We start from the raw sequence: 23,738 nt of genomic DNA on the forward strand, positions 1-23,738 counted from the left end.
ACGTGGAAATATCGCGTGAGAAAACGAATCGGGGCCCCGTTAGCGGCGGCACATTGCAATTCCCGTGCATGGCGAGCGTAGCTTTCGTCGGACGATTAATAATCGTTGATTATGATCCGGAATATTTCAAGAGTTGAAAAATGATAAAACTTTAATGAAACACATATCGATTACAAAATTTATGTACTATATATTGTGGATGCAATTAACTAAACATTAAATGCGAAGAGGAAAAATAAGTAAAAAATACAAGAAATTAATTCAGAATAAAAAAATTATTAAAAAGACAAGATCATCGTAGGATCAGATAAGGAGAACAATTGATTGATTGAAATTAAAGAGTTGAAATTATCGATGAATTTTAAGGATTTTAAGAATTTAGATCTGAAAATTATATTAAAAGGCTGCTCATTTTCAAACTGTGAGCAATCATAAGATTTCGTTCGGTCCTTTTAGGGTCCACAAAGCAAAGAAGTCTTTTCTCAATTTTTCGCCAAACATTAACTAGTCTAAACAAGCGCATATGAAAAAAAATATAAATCGCAAAGCTCCTAAATAAAAAGTATAAAGTCAAAAATTTGGAAACTTATCGATATAAAACGATTTATAAATGTGATGAGATCTTATTGAGTTATTATATAATATTCAAATTTTCAGGCAAAATAATATAAATTAACAATAATTTAAAAATGTTCACGATATTATATTTAGTTTGTAATATTCAAATAAAGAAAAAAAAAGAGCAAAAGAGAAATTAAAAAAAATTAATAATAATTCTTTATATATAAATACAAACTTGAAGACACATTCTATTTTAATTTATGATTTATAAAAAATTTAATATAACTTAATATTTACTTTCAGTTTCTGAATCGTTGAAATCATGTCGGTGCTATTGGAAGGAAGGTCGTACAGACCTTTCAAGTCCTCAGAGGAGTACCTAATAGCGATGAAGGAGGATCTGGCGGAGTGGCTGAACGCCCTGTATCCAGAGCTCAGGATCAATCTTGACAATTTCATGGACAGGCTGGACACGGGCGTCGCTCTATGCAAAGTGAGTGTGTCACAATGATTTGCCTGTCAACTTACAACTATCGCGGAAGCACGATTGTCCGTGCGGTTTAACGTTCGCCATGCCGCGCTCGTAACGAGGCGATCCTTATCTGTGACTTATCGTCGTCGAAAAATTTCCCTTGCAATCGCGATATACCCATTGACCTCAATCTTAGAACACGGTTGTCACGGTTCTCCCGCTCGTTCCGCGTTTATTTTCTCACCGCCTGGTAAACATCCGCCTATACGAAGTATCGCGAAAGTACATTAGCGACGTGATTTCTTTAGAAATGTACCTTGGTGAGTATTTTGCGGTAAGTTGTTATTTGAAGCAATGTAAGCTGTAAATCTTAATTCTGAATAATAGATATTACCATAATATTGATAATATAAGCATTAGATACGGATGCGAGTTAAAAGTACAAGAAAAACTTCGGTCATGCTAACTAAATTAGTTCTTTGAAATTCGGATATGAAGCTTCCTGTCGAAACACTAGCGTCATTCACAAACACACGCGGCACGCGCTGTTTGAAGACGCATAAAAGCTGCACGTGCGTGCACTGTGACAAGGAGGAAGAAGGATGCGGATGACATCCAGCGGAAGCTCTTCGTCCTGCGTGGCGTGAATTATGATTAATCTTAAGTGGGAAAAACAACGAGTAAAATATATCTTTAAAGAACTTTTTTATTTCTCCCGTTTTTATTCATCCTTATTAAAATGTTATTAATTCTATGATTTTTTTTTTAAACTTGAAATTCAATTTCACTTATTAATTAACAAGTATAAAAGTAATTTATTGGTAATCTAATGATATTAATAGACAATCGCAACTCTATTAAAAATTCATTCCCTTATTTTTATTTAATTATTTCAATAATATTTTTAGCCATTTATATTTTTAGAAATAAATATGCGAAGAGCGCACGTACATATTTTCTTTCTCCTTTTCGATATATTTACTATAAAAATATTTATCCACGTATTTTTCCACGAGACATGTAATATAGCGAATATAGATGTCTACTTAAACGAAATTGAAATTATGCATGTGACAACACGTGTTACTTTTTCGTCAATAAGCGACAACGAGTAAAACCTGTATGCTAAAATCACTGACTTTTATTGACGCGCGGTGTTGAAACAAAAAAATATTAAAAAAGCAGAACATATGCGTACAACCTGTATCTCCCACACGACCATACCACTCAACATGTAACGGCGAATAGAGTAGTCATTCGCAAGTATGACCGATCGGCTGTCGACGGTGTACACGGTCAGCTTATTAGCTTGGGCATTATTAAAGCAATTTTAACGAGTCATTAAGGGCACGGCAAATTGGAGCGTTTAAAAAAAATACGAGACACAATGAGTAATGGTTTAATTACCCGATTAATGCGGTCGGCAATCGCGACGCTCTTGTGCCGGACCACAATCGCGTGGAAATTATGGGTTTGAGATTTGCACGTTTGTATGCAATCGTGAACCGAGATAAGTGTCGAGGCGATAGAACAACGCTGGCTGCTGTGAATATTATCGGATGATTCATTATTGGGAACGCGGGAAAGCAAAGAGCTGTCAATGCAAGCGCAATGCGTCATTATAATCCGCTAATTAAAATTTGTTATTCGATAAACAACCGTCCGACATGTCGTGGATTCTCATACTTTTATCATCGCCATTTTATCCGTAATGGTTCCTGGAACGATACCGCGCCCGATCAATCGCAATCCAGCGCGGATCGAGGCTCGAATCGACTTTCACTGATCTATCGATGACGATCCATCGCCACTCGAGCCGACCGAAACGAGCTCCATTCATCGCCACGGGCTTCGTCGCGCGCGCCCATAACACCCACCGGACCTGCAACGGGTATCAATGCGAAGCGCGACGCTCATATAAATGCCGGGATATTGGCTACACCGCGCTCGTTATTAGTTGTTATAAATTTATGACGGAGAAATATTTAGAATAGACAGAGAACGATAAAATCGTTAGCTCGTTCGCAGTTCATGCGTACGCTATGTGCCAACTCGGAGAAAGTCATTGGTGCATCGAGTACGTGCCTAAAGCCCGATTCAGGCTACGGTGAATAGAACAATTTTTAACATCAAGTCAAGCTATTAATATTAAAAGGATTCTGGTCTAGAAGCTTGATTTTTAGGCTATTTTCATGAATTTTTTCTGTTCTATTGAAAAGTTCATAAGGTCTATTCAAATCAAAGTTGACACATACATATTAATACATATTTCAAGTATCTTTTAGAATTTTTTTATATGTAATTTTCCAAGAAATATATAACAGATATATATATATATAACAGATTTACATAAGCTTATGAAAAAAATAAGGCGATGACCATATAATTTCTCAAAGTCTATTTGACCAATCGCGCTCAAATTTTGCGCACATCTTTAGCGCATATATAGTTCTCGTCTGAACTACATGCAATAAAGTCAAAATGTTTATTTTTATTTATTTTACAGCAATATGAAAAAATTCAAAAATAATTTTCAAAATGACGCCATTTTTTTTCTTTCTAATATTTTATTTTATTATAAGTTAAACGATTATAACCAAACTCATGCTTTAAGAACCTTTTTGGTTTTTTTTGTTTCCGACAAGCAGAATAGCCGCAATCATGATCACCGTGTAGCGCCTTATTTTTTTCCATGATTTTACATAAACTGTTATGTTTCTTGGAAAATTATAATAAAAAAATTTTAAAAGATACTTGAAATATGTATTAATTATGTAGAAATGATTTAACTCTGATTTGAATAGATCTTACGAATTTTTCAGAAAAAATTCGTGAAAAAAGTAGTCTAAAAATCAAGCTTCTAGACCAGAATCCCCCTTTAAGATTTTTATTGATTAACTTGCGATTTAGACCTCACTTACTCTTTACATTTCTTGAAATAAAATCTGATTCTAAAAGAGTGAAAATACTGCCACTATTGAAAAAGAGTGAAAACATTTGCACTCTTGAATAAGATTAACAGATTTTCACTCTTTTTTGAAGTGAGATTTCACTTTTGTGAATTTTTCAAATTTAGAGAGTAACTTGAAAATGTAAAATTTGTTTAGCTATAATTAGTTACTAAACTAATAGTTTTGTAATGTTAACTTTAAAAGTTACTTGCTATAAAAAATCAATTTAGTGATTAATCATAGCTAGGTAAAATTTTACATTATTATAGATTAAGTCTCATTACAAGTTAGTAAAAAGAAAACCACTTAATTAACACATATCTATATTGTTATCAGATTTCGAAGGAGCGAGATCATAATAATAATAAAAAAAGTAGAGGATTTTTAAAATATCAATCATATTGAATCATTGCACTGTGCAGTTTAAATCTGATTAATTTATTGTAATTAAACGATGATTGAAGAGCGAACGATAAATCTCAACATCTAACATTAGACATGTTCGTGCTATAGAAGGTGTGAGACAGGATCTAAATCGGACCTAAGGATTACGGCGGATCTCGAAGTAAGGTGCTGGAATTTCTTACCTGTGGTAGGGGGTAGATTGGGTTACAGCAATCGGTAGACAGGGGCGAGGCAGGGGAAGGAGCAGTGCAAAAGCACTGCATATATCGACTTTACGAGCCGTGACGAGTGGTGAGACGGGGAATATAATAAGGTGCATGACAAGGAATGATAAGAAATTCTAGTGTTCTCGATACTGGCACTTCTAGGGACTCTCTTCTACTTTTCCTTCTCTTTCTCGTTCGCGATAAATTTTTTACTGTGATTTTTTTGTTTATGATGGGGGAAGCGCCTGCATGCAATATATGCGTTTCAACTTATTATACATACGCGACACACAGCAATGGACTCAAGAAACATTTAATTCCATTTGAATTGCTTAAATTCTTTGTTTCAAATAATCTTTTAATAACAATTTCTTTTTTAATTTATGACAGCGTTGTTTACAATTTATTATCTCGAAGACTTTTTATTTTAATTCTTTTCCAGTTTGGAATTATTATTGTATATCGTATTTTATATTTGATATCTTCGTATATTTGCATGTAATGATGAACTATTTCTAATTCTATATAGATAGTAACAATTTTGGAAAATTGTACATAATATTTTTTACAACGATTTATAAAGTTAAAATTTTAATATGTATAAATTCTCGAAAAATTGTTGAATAAAAATTGACGTCATGAAGAATACATTCACTGTCAAATAATTTATATCTCAGCGATTCTTGGCAATGACAAATTCAATAACGATGATGATTCAATTTGTAAAGATGTCTTTCTTTTAAATAATCCAAAAATAAGCTTGACTGTTCAGTGAATTTTATGATGGAGGCCTTCGAAGTCACTGCGTGAGGAGCATTTTTCAAAGCAAATTCGAGAATGGCACTTGTCATACGGTAAAAAGTCGACAGGCACTTCATATTAATCACGATCGCGCGATATCCCGAAAGCGAAAGGAGTCAGAAGTGACGGCGTATGGCCTTTCATGTCGGAAATGACAAATACTGGACACTCTGATGAAGAACCTTATATAGAAATCGACTGACACTATCGAACGCTGTGCGTAATATTGATCCGAAAATATTAACTTCTATTACGTCACATTAAATGAAAATAATCGATCCGAAAAAATACTAACTTCAATTATGTCACATTGAATAAAAAAAAAAAACGATCATTTCATCTTATACTTTGTCTTATTTTTAACCTTATTTTTTTTTCTTAAGTCTTAAATATCTTTATTAATTTTTTATCAAATACCGTATCAAGATTTTTACTCTGAAGAGTAGTATATCGTACGTGCTACGTTTAAATAGTACATATTCGTAAGGCGTAGCTCTGGAAGATTATCTGGTGGTTTTCTCACAAGGACATCGAGTCGATTGCGCCGTTTCGCGCCAATCTCGACGTCGTTTCGATGATAATACCATAAGCAACATTATATAAATATATAAGAAGAAGAATGACCTTCTTCTTATCGGATTCTGAATTATGTTGCGGAATTCCAGGCGATGCTCAGTGTGCACGATTAATTAACCGCAATTGTTGTCATTTGCTTCTTTTCACTCGCTTCTCTCTCTCTCTCTCTCTCTCTCTCTCTCTCTCTCTCTCTCTCTCTCTCATTTAGTATTAGAATTGATAGCATCACATCGCGTTTTGAAACTCTTTTGTAGCCTTTAAAAAGCCTGTTTAAGCAAGGCGGTTCTTCTTTCCTATAAATAAAAGTATTATTTCTATCATTTAAATTTTTGACGATAAATAAAGTCAATGCTTTTATGTGAAAAGTCAAATGTTTTGAAATAATGCCACATAATTTGAGATAATATGATATAAAAGAATGAATCGTCATTATATTAATGTGTAATTATTATTCGTAATTATTATTTATGATTATATAATTTTTGCATTAAGAAAGATGTAAGTGTAACATTCTTGGCAATATTTTTGCAAAAATGCGGCACTTGAAATGATGGTAGCTAGCAGGCCATTATACTTGGATAAATTAATAGGAATAGCTAACTAGATCGATGGTCAAATGCGTTAGTCAAAGTCGAGATCGCACGAGATCGGGGTCGATCCCAAGGATCCGAGGAAGCTGGCCGCATTAATGAGCCAATTAACGGAAGAGTTACGAGCTCGGCTTTCCCGACAAGACGATTGTCTGTCGACTTTTCTGACGCGCGTGGCAGAGCGGATTACCTCTCAGTGACGAGTCGCTCGTTAACCGAGTTTATCGGTGTATATCTATCAGTTACCTAAAGAGCTGTTAAATGCGAACGGGACTAGCGATTTCCTTTCAATGAGTTGGCGTTATCGATTGCACTATGATGAATGCAAAGCCGATCGATTTTATGTCATATGTGCAATCGATCATGTATAATATAGTGATCCTTCCTGTTATGAAGATAACTACTGTCTTTTATAAGATAATAATTGTAAAAAATAATTTAAATCCTCTTCAGGAATTCAAAAATTTTAATATAATTTTTGTATCATTTAAATTACATATATAAATTGTATATAAGAGTAACATATCAGAATATAAAATATATTATGTTTGTAGCCTATCTGAGATCAAAAAGTTACTTAGCATTATGCATAATCGATTATAAAGTTTATGCATGTTATTTTAATCACAAACAAAATTATAGAAAATTCAGATTTGAAATGATTGATCGGGATTACGGGAGAAAATCTAAACGCGCAACGTAAACGTAATCACAACGTAAATATATATGAAGGAATTGGAAGGGAAGACGGAATCGAGGTCGGCGACCTTGAAATTTCTTGCAGTTAATTGAAATCGAGTGGAAAGCTGATGAAACTTGATTCCGTCGTAGAATTATAGTGTAAATGGAATGACGATTGGTGCCATTCTGTTACATAGCGAAATGTAGAAAAGCGTGAAATCGGATTGAATTGAAAATTGATTTAAAACCTTTCTTTTTGTTTTTATAAAATAAATCCAAATAAAATAGAATTTTTATTAGACACACTCACAATTGTAGACTGCCAACATTAAAACAATTGTCATTCTTCTTAATTAATCCGACTTTTATTTTTTAAAGAAAGTGCGAAACTTCTAAGATCATATCTGGGATATAATTGTTAATTGCGTGAGAAGTAGGATAGTATATTTCAATCTGTCTTAACACAAAGTAAACAAGAATTTGTTTTCACACATTCGCGGGATTCTCATATTATCTTTTATGTGTTATATAGGATATACACATGTGAAATGACTGCAAGTTTGCGTCCTTGTAAACTTATTATCCTTTTCGAAAGATAGTAAAACGAAATGCGTCGAAGGTTAGCGCGCGTTCGTTTCTGCGTATTTCACATCAAGGAAATGTATTACATACGTGAGGTCAAGAGTGTTTCCTGCAATCTTCTATTAGCATTTCTATTGAGAGTTCCTAGTCCTTTATTTAGCTTGTTTATGCTCGGAAATGTCGGTAGCAAAGAATGAAGGATCATTCGCGTATAAGCTTATATGAGCTTATTGTAGAGAGTAGATATATTTCCATCTAGAAATTATTTCTTATCAATATCAAAATAATTTTAAAAAATATACGATATAATAAATAATAATGTATAAAATATAAAATATGATATAAAGCTTACATTAGAGAGCAGGTATTTTGAGATGTCAAAATTATTATTCTGCCAAGATTTTATTAACAACAATAATTTTAATAATATATGATACAGTAAATAATAATGATACAGTAAATAATAAAATATAAAGTATGATATAAATGATAAAAAAAATTAATAAATACCCAAATTACATTGAATAATGAATCATACGATATAAATTTTCGCGGAGATTTGAGAGTTAATGACGTTTCATGTTTCTCACAAATATATCTCTGAAATATTTTAATTTCACCGGGAATATTGAAAGAACAGGATTTACTGATGCATCGAATGCGTTCATGCTCAAGCGACCAAAATCGTTCCAGACACACTGATGACTCCTTTTGTCTCAAAACGAATTCACAGAGCAACCGGATGCTTTTTTTCATAATCCCTCGGAACCGGAGATGAATGCACGGGGGTGAACTTTTTCAACTTGAAAACCTAAATATATATCGTGTCTCCCGCGTTCTCGAAATGCAGTGCAAGGGATGCGTCGTAAAAACATCGGACGGAAATAGCCGACGAAAAATCGAGCGGGCGCCACGGCGCGTCGCGTTGCGACGCCGGCAGTCACGACGGGCGGTCTAGGACCTTCGGAGATCGCCTTTATAGTCCCGACGCATTTTAATGCCAATGTCGACGTCCGCGCATGTAACTGCTCACGGTCTTAAAAGGTTCATTGTACCTTTTCGATGTATGTTTCTTCATAGGCGGCAGAACGTTTTCTTTCAAAGGACGGAAAGTATCAATACAAAAGAGTAAATTGATGCAAGTAATAGCGGTATTTTCTAAATACTCTTAAATAATATAATAATAATAGTAATAAGTTAATCTAGATTATTATGTAAATAAATTAATTATAAGTGACGAAAAATTAAAGTTAATATAATCAAGATTAGATCTTGGTGTCTAATAACATATTTTTATATGTAAATTCTAAATACATTTTTTTTAGTTATATAAATTATGCACATTGCTTGCTGTTGAACTTTAAACGTAATCATATAACTGAAATTGAAATAATATTAATAATTAAATTGATTGTCGATTTGATAATGATACTAGCATGATAATATAATTTATATTTATTTATATAGAAATAAATTTCTCGGAATTATCTACTAAATTTTTTAAAAGATAATTCGAATTTTACTGCTACTAATATGTATAAAAAAATATTTTAAAAATAATATAATTTATAATAGAATGAAACTGATAACCTTTGGGATAACTGTTAAATAGATTATCGCACAATAACGATAACGGAATAATTTGAAATGATAGCGATAGATATTCCTCCCTTGCTGTTATATATATTGGTTAGTTAATCGACATTAAGTGTCTATTAAGTAATTTAGGGCGATCACTTAGGGAGATATGCTTTGTCTTATAATCCAATGAAGTTTCTTTGATAGGCCATTATTGCGAATGCTGATAATTCTTGTTACATCGTTATCGTTCACTAAACTGTAGCTAATAGAAATCAATCAAGATTTTATAAAAGTATTTAATTGCGAGATAAATTTGATAAATATAATACATTTCGCAATTAAAATATATTTCTCGCAATTAAAAATACATCTCACGATATAAATCCTTTTCTCCCTTCATTAAAAGAGAATTTTTATTAAAATAACAAAAGGATTCAACAGAATGACAAAGAGAATTTCTGTGATTACATAAGTTCGATCTCACCAAAATGCCATTCTTGTTAAATCCTTTTTTTAGTTTAATCAAAACATTTTTTTTCAGAAAGAGAGAGTGTTCTTATTGAGATCATCATTGGAAAATGAATTTCGTTGTATTAATTGGAATTCTAATTGAAGATGGACAAATTCGAATTTTCTGATTGAATTTATTATAATTCTAGTAGTTGAAATAATTAGAATTCTGATTGATACGATTAGAATTTTTTGTTTGTTGATTTTTAATCAGAAATTTTTCTCTGAATTTTTACTAAATCATGAATATTCATTGCGAAACATTCAACATCGATCTATCATTTTTGACCTTAACGGCGACATGCGAATCACTTCCTGGGAAGTACAATACTTCGCGACGTGTCGTTGGCTGCAGTCACATAAAGACTCGCAAAGGCACGTTCGCACGATTTTACATACTTGTTCGCGCGTGCGACGCTTTGGAAGGCATCTTACAGTGCGCGTGTAGAACACGGGATGATTCACGACGCTTTTGTGTCAGGCGAGGTCTGTTAGGAGTACAAATGATCGAGGTTTATTAACCTTCGGTGCGCAAAAACGACAGGATCGCAAACAATCCTAGCGAGGAATCTCTTCGCGCTTTTGCCGAGCAAAGAATTTCGTCACAGTTATAAGAATGACTGGTTGAAAAGTAATTAACTTTGCTCAGGAATCTAAATTGTTCATATACAGCGCGTAATTCTCTCTCTGTAGCAACTGTTTGCTATAACTTATAAAACTATTTCTTATAATTATATAAACATTGATATACATTTAATTGGCAAACGTCATCAGAATTTTTTTTCATTTTCTTTTTTATAAACATTAGGAAGATGTTATTATTATTTTTTCATCAAATACGTTGGCGTTCGCATTTTAAATATTGAAGATAGTAATTAATCACAATTGATTTACAATTCTTATTTACAGATATTAACAACTTTGTAGTGCACAATGTTACATAACAGTACACAATGTTACAGTAATTATTTACATAATAATCAATAACATTATTATCACGATGTCTATTTAACGCGATAGATTTAATAATTTTAATCAAATTAGATCATACTATGTATGCTTTTGATAAGCGGCCATTCGCCGTTTCATTTCGCAGCGCCGCGAACAGCCATAAATTTCCGCAACGGTTTATCGTGTAAGTCTGGAACCGAAGACTAAATTAAGTTACGGAGTTATGAGTAATGGTTACTTGCGCTCTCGTTGGTTACGTCTCATTGGTTTCCTTCCACTTTGTGCAGCGTTACATTTAACTCGTACGCGTTCCCCCTCGAGCTCAATGAATCGTCTCGCAACCGCTCCAATTTACAAACGTAGAATGTGCAGCGGCCATTTTCATTAGGCATATTGGTAGGCGACAACGATACTGAGAGGGGTCAGGAGTCATGTAATGTGACATCCTGCCGTCGCTTCATCTGCCGACCGTATTACCATATGCGCCACTTCTCGTTTTTTATGAATGCGGCTCTTCCTCTCACCAGTGATGCTCAATGCATCACCGAAAGGCTTGTCGGATTGATAATGCATCAGTTAAAAGAAAACAATATTTCTATAATGTCGAGGAGGTAAACGCAGTACATTAATGACAATCGATGAAAATCATTTTTCTGTATCCATTATACAAAAATTATCAAAATAAACAAAATTCTTTTATTTAAAAAATGAGACTATTATTTTTAATATTAAATAACAAATGTCATTTTGTATTATTGACAATCATTATATATATTATTTAGCACTTCAATCCAGCTCGCTTCAAAGGCCACTTTTATCAAGAATCAATTTTTTATATCGTTTATTAAATCGTTTATTTGTTTTTTTAATCAATTTCTTGGCTTGCCATTATATGATTAAAAGTCGGATAAACTAATGTATAAGATAAGAACGATTTCTCTTACTTTAAAATGGTTTCTTTCATCATCAAAATTTTCGAAAGATGGCTCATTTCAACTCTTTCGTTTTTTAGATTCACACATTCTATCTTAAGTATGAAGAAAGATACAATCCTACCGCTTTTATTCCTGGGTTTAATCGTATATCTCCCTAACTGATGAACGTTCTCGCCATCAGTTTTAAGAGTCCTCGACGAAATGGTCCGGCTGTTGAATTGTCATTATCGTCACTCGTGTTTGGTTATAACTGCTTGTTGGCGGACTCGTCTAATCTCTATTACTCCTCGGGAAGTATTGAGACAGGCCGACGAAACAACCGGATGCTGTTAGATATGATTTTTACGAGTGTACGTCAAGGAGTGCGCGCGTAAACAGTTCCGCGACCTTATGAGATCCACGTGCAGAGAAATACGTTTTCTTGGGGATCCCTGAAACGAGTTCGTAAAATATGCGTTGTGATCGTCTCTTAACTGAGGATTTTTCGTAAAAGGCTTGATTTCGATCACGCGTTAAAAATACGTGAAAATTGTATTAGTCTCCAATGCAGCAACACGAGAATTTTATAACATAATTAATTGGCTAGAAGGAAAAAGTGATATTTTTATCCTTTATTATCTCGAGAGCTCAATTTATTTTATTTATAAAATTTTGAAAAAATGATTTGACCATAAAAGTTTACCTTTAAATATTTGGATATTTTCTCTTCTATCGATTTTAAGTTACTTGTACTAATTCGTATAATTTTTAAGAAAATAAAGAAATTAAAACCTATATTATAGAAACTAAAATGTAGATTTGACTTTCTGTAAATATTATAAGTGAATAATTATTAATTTGACTATGATCTTTTTTAATAAAATTTTTTGAAAAAATTTTGCAACAATTATAAAGAATTGTCTGATTGAATTAATCGCAAATCTTTTTTATAAACATTGTTTAATAATTTTGTAAAATTATGACTGAAAAATAAGAATCATAATAATGGATTAGCCGAACGTGACATTGAAACTCGATCGCACACTATGTAAGGCGCGATGTTTGCATAGAACGAAATATGATTTTATTTAAACAAGCTGGGGACTTTTGGGTTGTATTCTATGTTCGCTTCTTTTCCCAACATAACCCAAATACCTCCTGACGAGTCATCTCGCGTCAACTCTGTTTGAGCAGCATAGAGGTTCAACGAACTGTCATTAAAACGAGCACCCAGTTAGTTGACACGGTCGTTTGAGCAGATGTTCGGCGGAAAACGAGTATTGAGCAAACGGAAAGAGATTAAAGGGATCAAACAATATTGCCAGTGATATATGTACTGATCGTAATCAAATTGGAGGCAAGAAAGACAATAAAACAGCATTCTAACGAAAAATAAAATGAAGAGTCAGTTACTGTTATTCATTTCTTTTTTATTTTGATATTATTTACATCGTGGCTATACTGGCTATACTGAAAAAATAATAATAATAGAAGATTCGTGACTATAAAATTTATAATAGTTTTAAAAATTACAATTTATCGAACACATAACAAAATTTGTTTTTAAATTATGCCTCTTAAGAATTGATGCCTCTTTTATTTAATTTATATTGCGAATCGCGATCGGGCACTTTCCTGTCCATCATCTCCGTTTATATTTGACATACAAGGGCGTGAGCATCCTGAATTTCTTTAGTGGCACGTACTCATCTAAATCAATAACGTGATATTGCATTAAGGCCTTTTTTCTCGGGGGATGATGACGGTCATCAGATGCCATCTGCCATTTCAATGCTCGCGCTAAATCCAGGATTTTGATGCCGCGTCAAGTCTCGCATCTGAATAACGTATATGTGCATATGTATGCGCACGATGTAAGAGGAGATGACATGTATGTATGAGAAAGTGTTGAATAGCGTGAAATGAAATATCGCGTTTTATGCGCATACAAGCGACAGAAATAAAATATCGACATTTGTTATAGGCGTGAAACATGATGCACTCGTAACACACTTTAACTTAAAATGCGAGTATTATGAATTGCAATCCAGGGCGCTGTAAATTAGGACATTACAGTTTTAGATAATACCTTTTCTTGAATAAAATTATTTAACTTCATTGTTTAATTAAATTGAACGACATATTAAATAATAACAGTAGCGACAGAAATAATCAAAAATAACTCAAATTAAATATAATTTGGCATTATTAATTAATTTTTGCTGTACTCTTGATTAATTTTTTCTCCGTTTGAGATTTCTAACATTGTTGGCATAAATTTTAGACCATTAAAATGAGCAAAAATGCGATTTGCCTTTCTGTTATTTTCGTCGCAAAATTGTCATATCTCTATCGCCGCATCAGATAATGTAAAATGATTTTTTTTTTCTCTTTTCAGCATGCAAATAACGTGCGGAAATATGCGACGGATTATGTGGCTCGCCGTCAAGCCCGCAAGATGCCGATGACACGCTCGATAACTTCTCTGGCATTACCGATGAGCCAGGTGGGCGATGTGCCCTACCTGCCGAACGCCAAGGCCGGCACCTTCTTCGCCCGCGACAATGTCTCCAACTTCATCGATTGGTGCCGCAACAGTCTCGGCATCATCGAATGTCTACTCTTTGAGACCGAAGATCTGATAATGCGTAAGAACGAGCGACATGTAATACTATGCCTGCTGGAGGTGGCTCGTCGCGGCGCCAAGTTCGGCATGCTCGCGCCGTTGCTCGTGCAGATGGAGAGGCAGATCGACCGCGAGATCGCCGCTGAGAACAAAGCAGCGAACGGCGCCGGCAATGAGGAGAGTGATGACGAGTATGAGGAGGAGTCTTGCCTCATATACGGACCGCAGCCACAGATCGTCACGAATGATCTCAAGACTCTCCACGAGTTGGTGAGTGAAAATATGATCTTGGTACTTGGAATATATAGGTCTCGACACGAGAAATGACGTTTCCACGCTTCCGTTGCCCACATTCTAAATCTTGGGGAGTGAAATTTCACTCCCCAAGAAAAGTGATAGTTGCATCAATCCGACAAGGAGTGAACTTTACTTCACTCCTTCAGGAGTGAATTTCTTAACCTGACTTAAAAAGTCAACTTTAATGATTAATATCTCATTTCGCGAGACAGAGCGACGCTTTCTTCTGCCATATTCGTTCATTTTGTGCAAAAACACCTCGAATGAGTCTAATAATTTTTAGATGTAAGGAAGCTAAACTTAACATTTATTAGAGTGAAATTTCAATTTCTTCTTTCGGAGAGTGAAATTATTTACTCTTCATATAGATTGAAAATTGACTCCCTTGGAGTCAATTTTGACCCACTTGGAGTAATTTTTCACTCTAAGAATGAAAATTTCATGTCGGAACTATCACTCTTTGGGAGTGAAATTTCACTCCCAAAAATTTATACATACAGCACCCTTCCAAAGATGCTCAGAGAATCTCCTGTATCTTAAAGATGTTCTTAGGACATTCCTCGGTTATATATGCTGCATGGGTGATGGGGCTGAATAAAAAATATACGCGGTATAGCATTTATAGGAAACCTAAAAATTTTTGTTTAGTTCTCTTTTTATAAACTTTGAACAAATCCTATTTCAAATGTTCTGAATTCGGTTTTTTTATTCTCAAAGCATCACTTCGAAATAACGATGTTTGCGATGCTTCTTGGAATCTCTCAGTAACCTATAAGTTTCTCAGCATCGATTCCGATGGCTTGCTGATTAAATTGGCTTTGAACGTATTCGAATCGCGCGTTTCATCCCATATCATTGCCAACGACTGAACGTGCCATGGCTATGAAAATAACTCGTAACCCTTCAGTCCATCCGTATGTATTTATGGCGATCTTAACGCCAACATCAAGTCATTAATATCGTGCGATCAGAAACAAGAGAGTACTGAAATTTAATGAAGTGTCGATAGTTTCACTTATTCAAATCAAGTACCGTAAGCGACTGCATTTTGCGATGATATCGTGAAAGATAATAAAAAAAGGATAGTTTCTGGAACTTCGCATAATTGTGCGATATATGTACGATATGATACATTTAAATAACTTTTACACTTCGAGATTACAATTACTTTAATACTAACTATTTTTGATCATTAATTGTATGTTTTGATGGCATGTCGTGTCAAAGTTTGTAAAAAAAACAGAGTTATTGTGTTTTTGGGATAAGGAAATGAGTCCACTATTTAAAACACAACAATACTGTTAAATCTATAGTGTCAAATTTAACCTAATTTACACTATATAGCGTTAAATTGACATTGTATAATGTCAAATATAATCATTATTTTAGTATAAAATAACGATATATTTAGTAGGAGCAGTGGCGACTCACATTAGATTAAATTTGACACTATAGATTTAACAATGTAAGTCACAATGTCACGTCTAGTTTCTTTTTTCTTCATATACGCTGAATATCTTGGCAAAGAAAAAGTTAAGCCGTCGACCGCTCCCACTATATGCGCACGATCTATTCGAGATTTTATTGTTGGCCGCTTATTATAAATTAACGGGTAAGGACGTGCGCACGGCACGTTAAATGTCCCGTCGTGCACGCGAATCGCATTGATAGTCCGACGTCGCGGTAACGCCATTTCTTTGACGTTAATTGCACTGCCGTTGGCGAGAACGCGATACATCGAACAACACCTCTCCCTGTCGATGGAAACATATTCTATACTTCTGGGAATGTCGACATTTCGTATCTTAACATTTCCGCCATAAACATCACGATAGGACAAAGCATTGACATTAGTCTCTTCCACCCCTTCCTCTCACGAACAAAATTTAGGGAGAATTGTGGTCTTTTGAGTTTTGACAATAATTTCAATTATTTATTGCATTGTCCCATATCTACAGTGTTGAATATCGAAGGAGTCAATCATAATCAATCTTTAAGTAACATTTTATTATTTTTAACTTTCATGCATATCAAAATGTAAAAGTTCATTTCTATGGTTAGTTTCAAAGTAAACAATATCCATATTAACGTTATGCACAGGAAATAATAAACTAAATTTAAATCAAATTAACATGTTTTTGAATTAAATTTAACTCTATGTTTTAATTAAATTAATGACATATAATTTAGTAGAAAGACAGTGGCGATATAGAAATGATTAAATTGAATATAATTTAACGTCATAAATTTAACAATATATAAAAAGCTCGAAAAAATAAGAGAAATACTTAAGAAAGAATTAAATATAATATTTAACTTAGAATTATGTCAATTGTTACCTGTAATGCATGTGATGTGATTGGTAAATTATTGCTGATCAAATAAATTATGCTCAATAAATTATGTTTGATTATTATATGATTGTCTAGTAATGTAATGTCGCTTTATATTATTTTTACAATTAAAGGGCAGTGCAATATATAATAATAATTTTGCTCGATCGAGAGACCGGCTTGTATTGGCTAAAAATGTTGGATTAGCCGACTCGCGAGTGTGTCTAACGTGCGATTACCGGCGGCGATATACGCGACTGGCATACGTGTTTGCGAGGCTAAATCGCGGCATTTCACGAAGCAGAATAATTCCTTCCCCAGGGCTTACAGCGCCGCGGCGGGCGATAACGTCGCGGCTTTGCCACATACAGGAATTCCAGGACGCTTTCCCGCGATGTCGTGGCACCAAACGCTCGTGGCGTATGCATCTTGTGGAAGGTTTACGAGCGCTTTATCTTTCGAAAGAAAATTTCAACTTAATCGTAGAATGTTATGATAAATCTGCTCGTTGCAATAAAGCTTTCCTTTTTACGGGAACAGGAAGAGAACCGTCATACCTAAACCTAGAAAGTAAAAGATATATCGCACGCAGGATGAAAATGATACGGAGAATGAAACAAATTGGAATTAAATACAAGAATTTCAATCCATTTTTTATCCAATTAATTTAAGATAATAAAACTCTATTAAATCACAGATTTTACATTTGATACAAGAAATATTAGTTTTAAAATAACGATGTTACATTATTAATTTAGAAATTAGTATTTTTAAGAAAGATTCATAGATTGTTTTTAGCAATGAAGAACTATTAATAGCAGAATGTGAGTTAAGGAATTCAAGAAAATATAAACGTATTCTAAAACATAATACGGAGTGATAATAGCCACATTCAGCACATTTATTTTGCAATTGTTGAAAGATTTCTTCATTAAGATTGGATCATTTCTCTAGATCTAAAAATATAATTCAATCAGCTCGAAGAAAACTTTCAACAGTTGCAAAATAGACATTCTGCTGAATGCGGACATTGATTCATAATAACATCACAAAGTGATATGTTTCAAGAAAATGACAGCACGATTCGTTCTTAGAACATAGTATGACATGATAGTATATATCATATAATCTCCGTTAAGATTGCAACGTAGAAATCAACTCTTATAGAAATCTAATACTGACCAATACTCGAAAGACAGTTATTAATTATACTTATTTTAAGTATTCAAAGCACTGTTGTTCATTAGTAGTACTCCTAATATTAGTACTCCAAATAAGTAATTAATTACTGTCTTTTAGTAATAAATTGGCTAGTATTAAATTGATCAGTATTAGATTTTTGTAAGGGAAGAGGGAAGTATCGAAGCGACATGGATACTTGGATAATATCGTAGTATCTTTAACACCCTTGGTAGATAGCGTAAACGCTGCAAGCGTTAACTGTGCAGCATATAGTAGGACCGAGCGCGTGTTACCGTCGTAAATCTCGTGGGACCGTCATTATGGGCGCCGTTCGAGCGTATTGTGCGTCGATTTTCGCGATCGGATGCCGATATCATCGGATAAATTTCACTTTGCGCCGCAGGGAGCGACGCCGCGCGCGTCGGCTTTAAGTAGTAATACACTGTGAAAGCGTTGCCCTCCGATTCCAATAAAGTAGAGGCGAGCTAAAACCGCTTTGTCGGCTCCGTAATTAGCAGAAATATTTACCACGTCTTAGTTGCGAAAGTAACAAAATATATATTAGGATAACGATCATTTAGCTTTTTCCCTATGACGGAAATGTGAAAAGTGAAAAATTTCTCCCTCAATGATAAAAAAATTTCCACTTTTAATCTATTTGCTTTAGGCAAAAAAGTTATGTGATCGCTACTCACGGATGTGGAGTTTCCATTCATCATAAGTAAACGAATTTTGGTTTCAATAAAATTTTTTTCTATTTTTAGATTGATTTTAATTTTTAATTATTTAAGGAGAACAAAAAGGAAGGATTATTCAGGATTTGTAAAAATTCAGTTTGAAATAGTTTGAAATATTTAATTATATTATAAGAAAAAAGGCTCAAATAATTGAAAAAATTAATAATAAGTATAGGGACAAAACACATGATATGATTTAAACAGTAATTGTAATAATATATAATAATTGTATCATACGATGAAATTTATATATTACAATTACTGTCTAAATCATATCATGTGTTTTGTCAAGTTATTGTCTTTCAAATGAATCGTAAATTGTATCAATCATATCAATTTTAACATTGAGAATGTCCTACTTAGGATATATGATAATAAACTTTTGTTTTTAATAACACAGCAAATCTGGCTTGACTCGAAGCTCTATACTTATTATTAATTTAATATATTTATTTTAATTTTAATTTCTTTCAGTCGTCTTCTGGATTGGGCTGATTTTAATTTTTAATTGCCTGAATATCAAGGAGAACAAAAAGAAAAGATAATTTATGATTTGAATTCAACTTGAAATGGTTTGAAGTGATATTGATTTTAATTTAAATTTCTTTTATGTTCTTTTGATTGCTAAAAGTAACAATTAACATTTTTACACCATTTCACGGATCTTGATCGTTAGAATTGACCCTGAGAACATGTTGGTTCAGAACATGTTGAATCGCGATTGAATCGAAACGACGATTACGTCGTCTCGTGTGAAGTGTCGGAGTGTTCAAAGCGGTGATTCGCTGCTTTATTGATAATTAATCTAATCTCTCTTTGCGCCTCAAGACACGATGATACGCAGGTGCATTCTCTAAAGCATTCGCTTTTGCATTAAAGCCTTTCCTTGCGGCAGTGTGGCGGCGATGATTCAAGGAGAAAGAAGAAAAACGAGTGAAACCGTAGAGTAAGAACGTGTTTTACATCGTCCATCGATTAGACTCACTCTTGTCACGCGTATTATCTTATCGCGAGCGTTACGACTTTGTTAGTCGTTTGATATAAACAACTCCGTGACCTACCTAATCACATTCGAGATAATTTTATGGCAGGAGTTTGTAGTATGAGATTTTGTAGTATGAAAGCTCTTGTATCAAGTTTAATAATAAATAATTATTCATTATAATATAATAATAAATTTTGTCTCTGTCTTCGGTTAATAATCATTGACGGATTAAACGATGTTGAATTTTAATAAAATATAATATTTTTTTACGTTATTATAACTCTAATAATTTTTCTGTTTAGCAGAAAATTGATAAAGTTTTTACTTTTTTCGCAGAACTTGTGTAATTTTTTAATTTTATACATATTTATGATAGCTGATTGTATAAACTTTATAATTATCAATCTATAAAATCTACACTAAGAAGCTGATTTTGTAACGATAGTCTTAATGACAATTGTTGATGTCATTGCGCAGCTTTTTTATCTATAATAACTAGTTGATTGCATAAAATTTATAATTATCAATTTATAAAAATTATATTAACTTTATCTGTAAAAATCTTATATCAAACTTTCATTTATGATTATAATATTTTACTTTTATATCAGCATTTTCTGTCTATCTGTGGATTTCGTTTATACTGTTCAAAATCGTGATATATTTTATGATGTTCTTCACAAGTAAATCCTAATACATTTGCGGAACTTCTGCTCGCACGCTCGCGGATGATTTCCATGATTCACAATAACTTAGCAGCGTCCCGCGTTCTCCCGCGGTCCACGATAAGATAGCGCGTTTAACAAGGCTGAATCTAATCGATAGCCGAGGTAAACTGTACAATTCCATACCATCAAGCAACACACGCGTGTGTGTTTCGTTTCCTCGACGGGTGGTTGCCATAAATGGCGCAATGCGAACCGCACGTTGTCGTTGCCAGCACGTTCACTTATCACGGAAGCGGATTTCGCAGCGTGCGAGAAGACAGGAAAATTTTTTTTTTTAATTTACATGCAATTATATATTCTTTTTATCTAGCGGAACAGTTAGCCGCGTCGCGAGTCGCGCACCGTGGATTTTCTATTCGTGTCACTTTAATGAGCGTTTTCAGTGCGCGTCTTTAATCATCATCGCGATGCGACTTTCCGGATTGTACAGTTAGCTGCAAAATATATTTGAAAAATTCCTTACCATTATTTAGTCTCGTTACTCTTTATTTCTATCTTTTGGGAATTGTTTATTGAGAAATTTGATATATATTTTTATTAAATTTATTAATTTTTATAATATTTAATTATGTTTATATATATAATATTTTCTACAAAGATTAGCTTAGTTTTTGCAGTCTTGCAGACTTGTGCCTATTTCTATCAATGCAGTTTAATCTCAGTTCAACTCTTCGTCTTTTTCTAATTTCAAAAAAAAGAAAAAGATGAAGAATAAGTTGAACCGAGATTAAAGTTAATCTACATTGATAGAAACTGGTATTAACCAAATAAAAAAGAATGAAAAAATTAAACGAGCTAAAATAATTATATAATCTATGTCGCGAATAGATAACAGTTCTGGGAAAAAATTATTTCAAAGTTATTTCAAATATTTTGCGAAACTCATGGTAGATTCTATTGCGAGTTTTCGCGGAAGTTACCGCCACCCGTATCAGACCGAGCTTCGCCTCGCAAGCGCCGAAAGCTCGTATTGATCGCCGTTAGCCCATTTCGTATCAAGTTCAAGAGCAAAGTCGACGGAGTTACCTCAAAGGACAGACACTTTTTCTTATCGGTGCAGTATTCACGATATTCTTTTTCAAATTTTCTTATCTTTTTGAACTTTCGACATTGCTTTTCGTATCGTAATTCGTATCACTTAATATATATAAGCGCTAATTATCGGATCTTGTTATATCAGAGAACGTATTAAAAGAAAGGAATGTTAATTTTATCATCCTTTTCGTTTGTTTTAATTTGATATGTGATATCGTGATTCATTTCCGGCGATAAGCCGGACAGTTTTATGAAATCTTGAACTATATTTCTTTTTATCTGGAAACTACGTTGGATTATCGCCAGCTTTGGTCAGATTGTCCCCATTTTGTGCTCTATATTTTTATTTCTGTCGAAAGCTTTTGCTTTCAATTTCAATTCAATATTTTTAGATTTATACCAAGATATTTTTATCATTGGTTCATATAAAAGTTTTTATGACTAATATCACTAATAAAGAAATATAATTTCTTTATTAATATTAAATACTTTATTATTTTAGCTTTGCGTAATTATTCAATTATCAACTCATAGTACGTATATCTTTAATAAAATACACAAATAAAAGTATTTTTTTTTAAGTATTTTTGGTATTTTAGTATTTAAAAGTTCCCTATTTTCTATTATAATATTTCTAATATATTATAATAAATTATTTCATGATATAAATAGCAAATTTATTTTAGTTATCATAATAAATTCTAATTTCATACATTATGAAAAGTATTTAAAATGTTTACGTTTAAAATATCTTTGTAAAACAAACGTTTATAATAATAAAAGATATTTTAACTTTAAACGTTTTAATATTTTAAAACACACACATAGTATTTTGTTTATTGAGTAAGTTTAAAATTAAAACATTTTTAAATATTAAAAAAACGGAGACAAGAATAAAATATTTTAATATCTTAAAATAAAATATTTCTTTTATGAGTGTATTCTTTGAATTATAAAGCTAATTTCTAAGTATACATTGTTATATTGAAAATGACGTGTATTTCAAGAAGGCATAATTCAGTTGAAGCTTTCTTTGAGTCCAAAGTTATCGCGTATTCTATATTTGTGTACACGTTATTCACATGTATCACACAATTATTTGTTCGAAAATAGAAATAAAACGTAATAATATCATAGATGTACTCCTATTCTTATGTAAATAATATCGGGAATATATAAATATAACGATTATGATATTAAATTTATAATGAAAGTATTATATACAGATGAAATATAACAGACTTTATTCAGTCAGTAATTCATGAATCAAATTTCGTCTCGCTAAAAATAACTGACATTGAGTCATTGAATAAATACAGTGAATTCATCAGATACTGTGTCGAGTATTTTTCTCATTTAGTTTTTTTATCGCTATTTCAAATCTTCCTCAACGGCTGCGCGATTAGCCTTCGATCGTTATTGCAATACTATATATTTATGATTCGAAAGAAAGAGTTACTATTTGCCCGGTGAATGAGAGAGGAATTCGCCTTCGCATAGGACTACCATAAATGGCGTTGAGTTCTCCTCGGGACTCCGTGTCAGTTATTACATACAATTAGCCTGAGATGCTGTCGGGAGAGAGGGCCGCCGGAGTCGCGCAAGGTCTGCCTGCGGTCTGACGCTTAGCTAATCATTGTTTGCTGAGTGCGAATTAAACAGAGAGAGAAAGGAAAACAGAGAGGGAGCGAAGAAATGGCTTAGAAATTTAATACTGGGATCGTACCATATTTCAGAGTCGATCAGTAATTATATGTGGCCTCGTGACGCAGGTGAGCATAATCATTTCTGGACTCAGATATCCGATATGCGTGAATCGAGGATACAAATAGAACGAATGCATAGAGCCGATCAGTTGACATTAGCTAACAAACTAGAGAGTGCGATCGCTAGAAAGGGTGAGATAACCTCGAGGGAGTCATAAGGGATTCATGAAACATTGGATCCAAATATCAGCATGAAAATTATTACGAATGTTTGAAGCCATGATTTTTTCAATTAAATCTATATATATATATATATATATATTTTTTT

At 33.2% G+C, this 23,738-nt stretch overlaps 1 protein-coding gene across 1 annotated transcript in view; it reads left to right on the top strand.

Moving 5' to 3' along the window:
• Window positions 1-870: 870 nt before the first annotated feature.
• LOC108686700 (GAS2-like protein pickled eggs) overlaps window positions 871-23,738 on the top strand; it is a 54,259-nt gene continuing 31,391 nt past the window's right edge. Inside the window, exons 1-2 of the mRNA XM_018192132.1 lie at window positions 871-1,054; window positions 14,180-14,677. Of these exons, the coding sequence (XP_018047621.1) occupies window positions 884-1,054; window positions 14,180-14,677 (669 nt within the window). The 5' untranslated portion in view covers window positions 871-883. The remainder of the gene's footprint in view (window positions 1,055-14,179; window positions 14,678-23,738) is intronic.

This window comes from Atta colombica, unplaced genomic scaffold (genome assembly GCF_001594045.1).
Source record: "Atta colombica isolate Treedump-2 unplaced genomic scaffold, Acol1.0 scaffold189, whole genome shotgun sequence".
In the NCBI taxonomy this organism is placed as follows: Eukaryota; Metazoa; Arthropoda; class Insecta; order Hymenoptera; family Formicidae; genus Atta; species Atta colombica.